The following is a 12252-nucleotide window of genomic DNA, read 5'->3' as shown; positions in this document are numbered from 1 at the left end:
GCGTGAGGAGAGAGAGAAAGGGAGAAAGAGAGGGAGAGAGAGAGCGCGCGCAAGGGAGAGAGAGAGCGTGTGAGGGAGAGAGAGAGGGAGAGAGAGCACGAGAGAGAACGTGAGAGAGAGAGAGAGCGTGAGGGAGAGAGGGAGAGGGAGAGTGCACAAGGAGAGAGAGAGAGCGTGGATGAGAGGGGAGAGAGAGAGAGCGGGAGAGAGAGAGAGAGGGAGCGTGAGGGAGAGGAGAGAGAGGAAGAGAGAGAGAGAGAGAGAGAGAGAGGGAGGGGAGGCTGCTTCAAACTCTATTTAGTGTCATGATAAACTTCATTTGTGATCAAGTGCGATCAAAAAGAGCCATAAAACGGAGGCATCACAGTAAAAGACATCAATAAAATGAGATAATAAAGGAATTAAATGTCGGAGAGAACATGAAAATGACAAACAGAAATATCTCATTCTATTTTTCCCCAATTGTTAGCTGCAATATAAATTCGATTTTCTTTTTTAGAGCCACAATCTGCGACTGTAGTCTGGCACAGAGTAGAAAGAAAATGTTTATTTTTTTTATTATCTTTTTCCCCCCCCTCCTTTTTCCCGATTTTTTTCTCGTTTTTTTTTCGTTCTGCCAATTCCCAACCCCCTTCCTGGTTGTTGCGCACTCCCCCCTACTGTTGGTCCGGGAGGCCGGAGACTGTCACATGCTTTCCTCCGACGCACGTGCAGCCAGCCGGCAGCCAGCCTGGCAGCGCAGATTCTCACCGGGAGAGTGTAACGTGTGGAAGGTCGCACTACCTCGCTCCAGATCCTACCCTCGCTGTGCAGGCGCCCCGACCGAACTGTAGGGTGCCGACCTGCTCATCGGGAGCAATAGGGGTTATTAAGTGTCTTGCTCAAGGACACATCGACACGCTGCCCGGGAGGAGCGGGAATCGAACCGGGGACCTCCGGATTACCAGACGACTGCTCTACCTGCTCTATGTCGCCGGGATGTAGAATCCGGGGGGGGGGGGGGCTGCTCCATAGACAGTACATGGGTCTCTGACTCTGTCAGGCCATAAGATGCTTGTGTGAGCTCAGCTGTTACGCCCAAATGAGGGTTTATAGAATAGAATAGAAAGACTTTAATCATCCCGAGGGAAATTTGACACTACAGACACTACAGTAAACATTTAGACATTTAGACGGAACAGAGTCACAAATAAAATAAGAATAACAAAACAAATAGCCTAAGAATAAGTATAGAATAGGCCTAAGAACAAGATAATAATAATAGAGTATGGACCGGGATTCACATTTCGTACAGTATGTTATGTATATACATTCTAGTATAAAATATACAGTAAAAATATACAGAAGTCTACAGTAAGTGTAATATTGAACCGTGTTGTTTTAACCCTTTCACTGCCGCACTACCAAACGGTTAACCTTTTCACTGCGACACTACACATAAGGTTAACCCTTTCACTGCCACATAACAGCAGGTTAACCCTTTCACTGCCACACTACAGATGGTTAACCCTTTACTTTCACACTACCTGACGGTAACCGTAAAGTAAGTGAAGGGTTAACCTTCTCTAGTGTGGCAGTGAAAGGGTTAAAAAAAGTAAAAAGTCCAGGAAGATGCAGTGAGGCACATGATGATGTGAAGTCTGATGGCTGTCGGAATGAAGGACTTCCTGTGCCGTTCAGTGCTACATTTAGGGAGTGTGAGCCTAGCACTGAACATGCTCCTCCTGTCTATTATATTCTAGCGTCGCTAGAAGGCTTGAACCAGGATTAAAACCTCATTGGGGCATACCTGTCAACAGTCCCGTTTTTCCCGGGATTGTACTGTATTTCAACCTTCTTCACGCCCTGTTCACGGTTCACGGAATTGGCAATTTTTTTCCAATTTTTTTTAAAAATTTGATTGGAAATCGGCAGGGTCGGTTGGCAACCGGAAACAAACCATTATTTTTATTAGGCCTAAGTGGTTGACTAGTGGAGATTTAGGATTCACTGACTGTACACTGTAAGAAAAAAAGCTGCAAGAAAACTAAATGTCTGGCATCAATGGTTTCCAAATACTGTCAAATTACAGTAAAATCAAATACATTTACAGATTACAACCTTTATTTAATGGTTAATATTTTGATAAAAGGTAATTCATTGTATTTTTTATAGCATTTACACTTAAAGTAGGAAACAAAAGTAATCTGTCAAAGAATACAGTGAATTTCCTTAATACAGGTTTTGACCAGCAGATGGCAGCGACGAGGCAGCTCCATTGGGAGGGGGCGGGCCGGGTGGGAGGGGGCGGGGCTAAAATGTGCAAGTTTTTTCTCCTGACAATGTTGACAGCTATGCATTGGGGTGTTTCCTGACCCCTGACCTCTGACCTCTCTCTTCCCCCCCCCACCGTGCAGATTGTTCGATAACTCTAACGAGGGCTTCAGGAACTGGGAGTTCATGACGGTGCACTGCTGGGGTGAGAGGTCGGAGGGCACGTGGACCTGGAGGTCACCGACTCCCCCTCGCAGCTACGCAACCCTGAGGTGCTGGGTAAGAGAACACACACACTGACACACGGTAAGACGAGAGAGAACACACACACACTGACACACGGTAAGACGAGAGAACACACTAGGGTGGCACGATTTTGGGAAATAATCTAATTGCGATTTTTCGGACAGATATTGCGATTGCGATTAAATTTGCGATTATAATAATAATTTTTTTTAAGCAGCCCCACCGAGGTTTATTGTAAAATGCGGCTTGCCTCTGGCCTACGCGGTGGGTCTGTTCGGGACACCGAGCCTGAAAAAGTTTATTTTTACCTGGGAATCGATACCGGTACGGTACCCAACGGTACCTTTTTTCCTGTACTTTACTCTCCCTCTCTGAAGTCTAAACTTCACAACAACACAATCTAAAACCCCTTACCTCCCTCTCCCAAACCGTTCCTACAACAATAACAACAACTTGCAAAGGAGATCTTGAGACCAGGAAGTCTCTTAACTTCCTGGTTAAATTTTTTATTTTTAATTTGCTAATTCAAATCAAATCAAATCAAATTTATTTATAAGGCCCGACAACACACGTTAATGTCCCCATGGGCCGTACAGGTCTTCTTTAAACAAGTCAAGAAGAAAACATAACAATAAGTCAAGAACAGAACAAGAACACCATAAGGTCCAAAAAATTTAAGATAAATGCAAATAAATGAAAGAATGCAAGCACTCCCAGACATACCCCACCGAAGGTAAGGAAAAACTCACTAAAACCTAATTGCATCATTTCAAACCGCGATTTCGATTTAAAATCGATTAATAGTTCAGCCCTAGAACACACACACTGAAACACGGTAAGACGTGAGAACACACACTGACACACGGTAAGACTAGAGAGAACACACACACTGACACACGGTAAGACTAGAGAGAACACACACTGACACGTGATAAGACCTTAAAAATATACACACACACGGACACATGATAAGACACACTGTAAGACTAGATATTGTAAGGGCGGCTGGGTGGCGCAGCGGTCTAAGCGCTCGTCACCAACGCAAGAGACACCGGTATCGAATCCGGCCGTCAGCGTTGCCTCCGGCTTGGGCCGGCCGTCATACTAACTCAATTGGCAGAGTCAGCGGGTGGGAAGTCGATGGGTGGTAGTCTGGTCGTTGTGAACAGCGACCCCTACAGGTCGGTTGGGGGGGCGCCTGCACAGCAAAGACAGGAAAATGGCGGGGACAGCGTGAGCCTCCCACACGTTACTCCTCGCCAAATGAGAGTCCGCGCTGGCAGGTGAAAAGATGTGACAGGCTGCCTCCACATGTATCGGAGGGGACACGTGATGCAAGGCTTCTATCCTCCCTACGACCGGCCAGAGAATTGGCACGAGAGGTCAATTCTCCACTTGCACAATCTCAAAGTAGCCATTTCCGGCTGACTTCCGGTTGCCAATGGCACTTCCTGTCCCATCCAAATACATTGGTTTTAGCTACTTTTCTCCCCTTATTTAAACAACTTTATCGTCACAGAGAGGCAATGAAACGTTTGTATTATTATAGTATAGAATGTATTTAATAAGCAAACGTTTGTCAGCAGGGTTTTTGGGCTGTATTTCATGTAAAAACGTTTACTGTTAGTTTCCTTGCTCAGCCAGCATTAGCTAACAGAAGCTAGTGGTTAAACAGGCCGGATTAGCTTTGAGCTAACTATCTTTCCCGACCCATGTATTCATTCCATTCTAAACATAACGTTAGTTTACAAAACATGACCTGTCTATATAACGTTGAGGAACAAATTATAAGTGTGTGGGTGTGTGTTTTGGTGAACATTGGACTGCAACAGAAAATGCATCACAGTTACAGACAGTAGCTACTGTTAGCTGCACTCAGGCTGGCTGCACTCAGGCGGCGCGATCAGCCTGTTGGACAGGGAATGAAGATCTCCAGCGAACACTTCATTGCCTCGGATTATGTTGTTGGGGGTGGAAGGTTTGTCCAGAAGACCACTAATCAGCTGAAGCCTGATGCGGTTCCCTCGGTCTTCGACAGACAGACCGGCGCAGGCTCCAGTTAGTTAGCACCAGCCACGTATCAACGTTAGCTCTCAGAACGATAGCCAGTTAGCCAGCACCAGCCAGGTATCAACGTTAGCTCCCGGAACGATAGCCAGTTAGCCAGCACCAGCCAGGTATCAACGTTAGCTCCCGGAACGATAGCCAGTTAGCCAGCACCAGCCAGGTATCAACGTTAGCTCCCGGAACGATAGCCAGTTAGTTAGCACCAGCCAGGTATCAACGTTAGCTCTGGCTATCGTTCTGAGAGCTAACGTTGATACCTGGCTGGTGCTAACTAACTGGAGCCTGCGCCGGTCTGTCTGTCGAAGACCGAGGGAACCGCATCAGGCTTCAGCTGATTAGTGGTCTTCTGGACAAACCTTCCACCCCCAACAACATAATCCGAGGCAATGAAGTGTTCGCTGGAGATCTTCATTCCCTGTCCAACAGGCTGATCGCGCCGCCTGAGTGCAGCCAGCCTGAGTGCAGCTAACAGTAGCTACTGTCTGTAACTGTGATGCATTTTCTGTTGCAGTCCAATGTTCACCAAAACACACACCCACACACTTATAATTTGTTCCTCAACGTTATATAGACAGGTCATGTTTTGTAAACTAACGTTATGTTTAGAATGGAATGAATACATGGGTCGGGAAAGATAGTTAGCTCAAAGCTAATCCGGCCTGTTTAACCACTAGCTTCTGTTAGCTAATGCTGGCTGAGCAAGGAAACTAACAGTAAACGTTTTTACATGAAATACAGCCCAAAAACCCTGCTGACAAACGTTTGCTTATTAAATACATTCTATACTATAATAATACAAACGTTTCATTGCCTCTCTGTGACGACAAAGTTGTTTAAATAAGGGGAGAAAAGTAGCTAAAACCAATGTATTTGGATGGGACAGGAAGTGCCATTGGCAACCGGAAGTCAGCCGGAAATGGCTACTTTGAGATTGTGCAAGTGGAGAATTGGGATGGGAGAAAAATCACAGAAAAAGGAGGAGAAAAAGTAGATACAAAAAAAAATACTAGATATTGTATGTATGCCCATGTAGGGGAAAAAAAACATTAATTCTCTTTGGGTTCAAAGGTCAAACTGACCCCATTTTCATATCGGGGGACCGACCCCACATGGGATAGCCTGCTTTAATTAAACCCTAAATCGCCTTCCTTTGGCTTCAGGCAAACTAAAAGAGTGGACCCTGGTCCTCCACGGCACCTCCGAGCACCCGTACCAGTCCTACGGCCTGCAGCACTCCCGCTCCAGGATGCTGGAGATCCCCAGTCCGAGCCAGGAGCCCGAGGGGCCCGAGGGGCCCGAGCAGCAGACCCCCGGGGGCCCCGAGCATCCGGAGGAGGAGGAAGAGGAGTACAACGGTAAGAGAGACTCATTCACCGTATCAGAGGACCGTCGATAATAACGAGGAGACGGATCACCGCGGTACTCCTGAACCGGGAAATCCTTCAACGCTAAAGATGGCAGCGTCAACGAAACTACTACGAACATTCAGGGGGAAAATAATGAAATGTGATGTGATTTTTTTTTAATGTTTTATATGAGTAGAATTATAATGAAATGAAAATGAATTTCCTGAGGTGAAATGTTGAATTTTAAAGATGTTTTTTTTTAAATTAATCATGATCCCTGCCAAAAGGCTGAGAATACGTTAGACAGGCATCACGGCATCCGCTTTTGGGAGAAAAACAGCTTGAGGGATAAACAGGGGTTAGGTATTCCTATTCACACACTGACATATATAGGAGGCAACACATCTTTACAGATATTAACATAATATATTAGTGCTGTCAATAGATTAAAATTGTTTTACTAGGGCGGTCAGGTGGCGTAGCGGAGATTACGTTCGTCACCAACCCCGGAGACGCTGGATTCGCCTGTTCGAATCCAGCTCACAGCTCCGGGGTTGTCACCAGCTTGGCTGGCCGTTCACACTAATACAATAGACCTATCTCAAAACCTGCCCCTTTTCTTGATCCTCCAATCACAGCTGTCGCTTACCTCGGACTTCCTCGTACAAACTTTGTGTCCAATGGCAGTATTAGAGGGTGGGAGAAGCTGGTGGGTGGGTCCGGGTCATTGTAAACAGCGACTCCTACAGTTCGGTCGGGGCGCCTGCTAAGCGCGGATAGGATCTAAGTGGGATAGTGTGATCCTTCCACACGCTACGCCCTCTCAGGGAGAATCCGCGCTGCCAGGTGAAAAGAAGCGGTTGATTGGCTAGACGTGTGTCGGAGGAAGCACGTGATAGCCTCCACTCTCCCAGACCGACTGTGGGGGGTAAGTGCGCAGCGACCAGGAAGGGGATTGGGAATTGGCATAACGACTAACATTGGGATGGGAGAAAATCGGAGGAAAAAGAAGGGGAGAAAAGATCAATAAAAAAAATTTTTTTTTACTAATTAATCTCACAATTTTCTGTAATTAATCTAGATTCATCTAAATTAAAAAATAGCATTTTTCTACTTCAGTCCGAAGCTTGTAACAGATATTTACTTGAGTAAAATCATGGAATTAATGTAAAATCAACACAAAGAAAGTATATTTAGATTCAAAGACTATTTTAATAGCTTTCTTTGAATACAGTGTCTCTCCTGTGAAATACAAATGTTCAACAATGTTCTTATATCCGCGGCGCTAACAGAAATAAAAACAACCCAGGCCTATGTGTTAAAGTGCAGATTGGCTTCCATCTTCATGTAAGATGATTTTCAAAAAGGTGCACGAGTCGATGCAAAAACATAACAAGCAACGATACTGCTGAAAGTTCAGAACGTTTTTCACTCCATAGATTAATCTAGATTAATTTATTTTAATGTTTTAAATCATTTAAATTAATCTCCAAAGTCAAAGCATTAACTTTGACAGCCCTAATATATTAACATATATATATACTAGGCCTGTCCCCGACTAAGGATTTGTATAGTCGACTTTGATTGGCCAAAATTAGCCGACCATGACCACCCGCATTTCACTGTAAGCCCTGGTATGCATGGCCGCCTAGTTATAGTTGAAAGTGGGGGTGCAAGATTTTTTTTTTTTTTGGACAGGCAAGGGGTGGTTTGGAGGAGGTCCGGCACGACCCCCTCCATGGCAGATTTTTTTTTAAATTTAATGAACCTGTACGTGCAATTTCCTGCAATATAGAGCCACCACTAGACCCCTGGCCCTTCTATCCTCTTTGTTTTACTGTGTCCTACCAGTTTTTATTACTTTCATTGCTTTATTATGTTTTTAATCCTATATCTTGCACCATACTGTTTGTTTTTGTTGCTTTCATTGCTTTGCTATGTTTTTTTTCTTTCTTTTAATCTTATACCTTGCCTCACACTAATTTGTTTTTATCAACTTGCTTGTGAAGCACTTTGGTGTCAGCTGCCGCTGCCTGGAAATGTGCTATACAAATAAAACTGACTTGACTTGACTTCAATCTTGACCAATAAAGCTGCTCTTTTCACTATAAAACTCAGTTTATATTGCAGTATGATAGCCAATTACTATAATAATAATAATATATTAATATATATATATACCGTATATACACTGTATATTGATTTTTCGCTCATTCATTTTTATTAAATCAATCTCCTTTCAAATAGGCCAAGTTTTAATAAGAAAGAGAAAAAAGATATATTTCCATTACCTGTAAATCTTGTGTCTCTTTCTCTCCTTCTCTGCCTCCTCCCTGAGTCTGCAGTGCACAATCATGACATCGACCTCAAAAAAAAAAAAAAAAAAAAAAAAAGTAAAAAAAAAGAAAAAAAATTGAGGCCCCTCGTCACTATAGGCCCACGGGCCGCGGCCGTCGTTAATCCGGCCCTGCTCGTCTGCCATATAGATAGCGTTAACATTTGCAAATGAAGTCAACGTCATCCAGCTCACACCACATATCTAGATAACGTTAGCTAGCGGCTAGCACTAAAGCTAACGCCAACCAGAGAGGGAAACGTTATTATTATTTATTCGAGGAAACCGTATGACCAGATCCAGATCGCATTTCGGGACCGTGAAACACTTTTATTGTATTGCGTGGTAGAACCGTAGAAGTTCTACTACCACTCAATAGTAACTTATGTCTAACATAATCCTTTTATTTGAACAACTTACTGGAAAAGCCTGCCTGCCTGCCACCAATATTATGATGACACACTCTGTGGGCTTTGATATTTACACTCAGCCTACCTGCAGCCAGACTGCAGCGCTGTGCGCCAAGGTCTACGCGCTGGAGATGGGAGGCACTGGATCAAACCATAATGGGGCAGGGGGGGGGGGGGTTCGCAATCTTTGGAAACTTAAAAACTTGTTATTAAGTGTCATTGCGTATTATTAATTTGATTGAAATTACGTAGTTATGGTTAGATAATATTTATATATTGGGGGGGGGGATATATCAATGATCAAAAAGTGAGGGAGCAAAGAGACAAGTTTGCTCCCCCAAGTTCAATACTGGTAGAGCACCCGCTTCGCCTGCTCTATTACGTAGGCGCCTATGCTGGTATGTATGTGACAAATAAACCTCTTGAATCTGGAAATCTTGGATACACGTGGACATACGTGTGTAAAGTAGGCCCTCGCCTGTATGTGCTTGTTGGACCGTGTTCAGGCCAGTGGACATACGTGTGTAAAGTAGGCCCTCGCCTGTATGTGCTCGTTGGACCGTGTTCAGGCCAGTGGACATACGTGTGTAAAGTAGGCCCTCGCCTGTATGTGCTTGTTGGACCGTGTTCAGGCCAGTGGACATACGTGTGTAAAGTAGGCCCTCTCGCCTGTATGTGCTTGTTGTTACCGTGTTCAGGCCAGTGGACATACGTGTGTAAAGTAGGCCCTCGCCTGTATGTGCTTGTTGTTACCGTGTTCAGGCCAGTGGACATACGTGTGTAAAGTAGGCCCTCGCCTGTATGTGCTTGTTGTTACCGTGTTCAGGCCAGTGGACATACGTGTGTAAAGTAGGCCCTCGCCTGTATGTGCTTGTTGTTACCGTGTTCAGGCCAGTGGACATACGTGTGTAAAGTAGGCCCTCGCCTGTATGTGCTTGTTGGACCGTCTTCAGGCCAGTGGACATACGTGTGTAAAGTAGGCCCTCGCCTGTATGTGCTTGTTGGACCGTGTTCAGGCCAGTGGACATACGTGTGTAAAGTAGGCCCTCGCCTGTATGTGCTTGTTGGACCGTGTTCAGGCCAGTGGACATACGTGTGTAAAGTAGGCCCTCTCACCTGTATGTGCTTGTTGGACCGTGTTCAGGCCAGTGCCACGGCGAGTGTGGAGACCAGGGCTGCGACGGAGCAGACGACGTCCACTGTCTCAACTGCATCCACTTCAGCCTGGGCAGCCTGACCTCTGGCAGGTAACAGACGTGGTGTGGTGTGGTGTGGTGTGGTGTGTTGTGGTGTGGTGTGGTGTGGTGTGGTGTGGTGTGTTGTGTTGTGGTGTGGTGTGGTGTGGTGTGTTGTGTTGTGGTGTGGTGTGGTGTGGTGTGGTGTGGTGTGTTGTGGTGTGGTGTGGTGTGGTGTGGTGTGGTGTGTTGTGGTGTGGTGTGGTGTGGTGTGGTGTGGTGTGTTGTGGTGTGGTGTGTTGTGGTGTGGTGTGGTGTGGTGTGGTGTGGTGTGGTGTGTTGTGGTGTGGTGTGTTGTGGTGTGGTGTGGTGTGGTGTGGTGTGTTGTGGTGTGGTGTGGTGTGGTGTGTTGTGTTGTGGTGTGTTGTGGTGTGGTGTGGTGTGGTGTGGTGTGTTGTGGTGTGGTGTGGTGTGTTGTGGTGTGATGTGGTGTGGTGTGGTGTGGTGTGGTGTGTTGTGGTGTGGTGTGGTGTGTTGTGGTGTGTTGTGGCGTGGTGTGGTGTGTTGTGGTGTGTTGTGGTGTGGTGTGGTGTGTTGTGGTGTGGTGTGTTGTGGTGTGGTGTGTTGTGGTGTGGTGTGTTGTGGTGTGTTGTGTTGTGGTGTGTTGTGGTGTGGTGTGGTGTGGTGTGTTGTGGTGTGGTGTGTTGTGGTGTGTTGTGGTGTGTAGTGTGGTGTGGTGTGTTGTGGTGTAGTGTGTTGTGGTGTGGTGTAGTGTGGTGTGTTGTGGTGTGTTGTGTTGCGGTGTGGTGTGGTGTGGTGTGTTGTGGTGTGGTGTGTTGTGTTGTGGTGTGGTGTGTTGTGGTGTGGTGTGGTGTGGTGTGTTGTGGTGTGTTGTGGTGTGTTGTGGTGTGTTGTGGTGTGGTGTGTTGTGGTGTGGTGTGGTGTGGTGTGGTATGGTACAGCCGTCCTCACACCGTGTGTCGCCCTGCCTGCCCGGCTGCCTACAGGACCTGTGTGAGCCACTGTCCGCTGGGTTACTACGAGGACGCGGAGGCCCGCCGCTGCCGGCGCTGCCATAAAGGCTGTGAGAGGTGCGCGGGTCGATCGGCCACCGAGTGCCGCGCCTGCCGTCGAGGTCTGCACTACAACGGGCTCAACGCCACCTGTACCGACGCCTGTCCCGCCGGGCACTTTGCCGACGACAGTAAGTCAAAAACGTTTTTTTTGTAAATTTAAATGTAAGGGGGATTTAAATGTCTCAATTTCTCTCAAGCAGGGGGTTCGGCGCCCCAGCGCCCCCTATCGGCCGGCCGCCACTGGTGGTGTGGTGTGTTGTGGTGTGTTGTGGTGTGTTGTGGTGTGGTGTGTTGTGGTGTGGTGTGGTGTGTTGTGGTGTGTTGTGGTGTGTTGTGGTGTGGTGTGGTGTGTTGTGGTGGTGTGTTGTGTTGTGGTGTGGTGTGTTGTGGTGTGTTGTGGATCAATAAGCTACATTGCTCTTGACTTTTTGTTTATAATTTCTTTTTTCATTCTGATTATTCTGTTTGACAAAGCTTGATATTATGATTTATTTAGAGGAATGTAAAGAATAAATGTTCAAAAATAAACTTTTCATTCATTCAAAAACAACAGGAGTCGAGCCAAAGTGCTTCGGTAAATAAATGGTGCATTTATATATATCCCTTTTATCCAAAGCGCTTTACAATTTTGTTCCTCACATTCACCCATTAACGCACACATCCACACACCGACGGCGGAGGCGACCATGCAAGGTGCCGACCTGCTCATCGGGAGCAATTAGGGGTTATGTGTCTTGGCTCAAGGACACATCGACACGCTGCCCGGGAGGAGCGGGAATCGAACCGGGAACCTTCTGACTACCAGACCTACCTCCTGAACCGCTGTCGCCCTTTCAAGTTTCAAGTTTCTTTAATAGTTGTCATACAGAAATACAGAATACTTTTATACAAAATGCTTCTTTCTGTTACGCTCCAGAGACTGTGCTAGACAAAAGATAAGTATGAAATAAAATAAGTATAGCAAGTCAAAGTAAAAAATAGAAGTCACGTACGTAGACACAAGTGTTCAGTATGTACATTATGTACAATGTTCAATGCAGGATAGCAGTAACTGAGTTACCATACAATATACTAATATACAATATACTATATAGTGCAGAGCAGAAATGGGATGAGGTACAATTTAGGTACAATTTACAGTAAGGTGTCCTGAGGTATGGGTTGTAGTGCAAATTCTTTGCCAATAAATATAAAGTGTGTTTAGGTGTTCTAAAGTGTGTAGAGTGGGTGCTGCAGTGGGTTGATTGTTTGTGTGTGTGTGTGTGTGTGTGGATGTGTGTGCTGTGAGTGCATTTGATGGTTGTTGCATAGTGTTTATTGTTTGTTGAGCATCCTGATGGCCTG

At 45.8% G+C, this 12252-nt stretch overlaps 1 protein-coding gene across 1 annotated transcript in view; it reads left to right on the top strand.

Annotated features, from left to right (window-relative positions):
* The window catches only part of pcsk6 (proprotein convertase subtilisin/kexin type 6), a gene marked incomplete at its 5' end in the record, with an annotated part of 408343 nt that overhangs the window by 238786 nt on the left and 157305 nt on the right, over window positions 1-12252 (top strand). The window contains 5 exon segments of the mRNA XM_084308170.1: window positions 2397-2479; window positions 2482-2532; window positions 5727-5921; window positions 9802-9904; window positions 10840-11036. Coding sequence (XP_084164296.1) covers window positions 2397-2479; window positions 2482-2532; window positions 5727-5921; window positions 9802-9904; window positions 10840-11036 — 629 coding nt within the window.

Source organism: Notolepis coatsorum, assembly GCF_963971535.1.
Source record: "Notolepis coatsorum genome assembly, chromosome: 2".
Classification (NCBI taxonomy): Eukaryota; Metazoa; Chordata; class Actinopteri; order Aulopiformes; family Paralepididae; genus Notolepis; species Notolepis coatsorum.
Note: the sequence above shows the minus strand (reverse complement) of the source record. Positions and strands in the feature narration are given on the sequence as shown.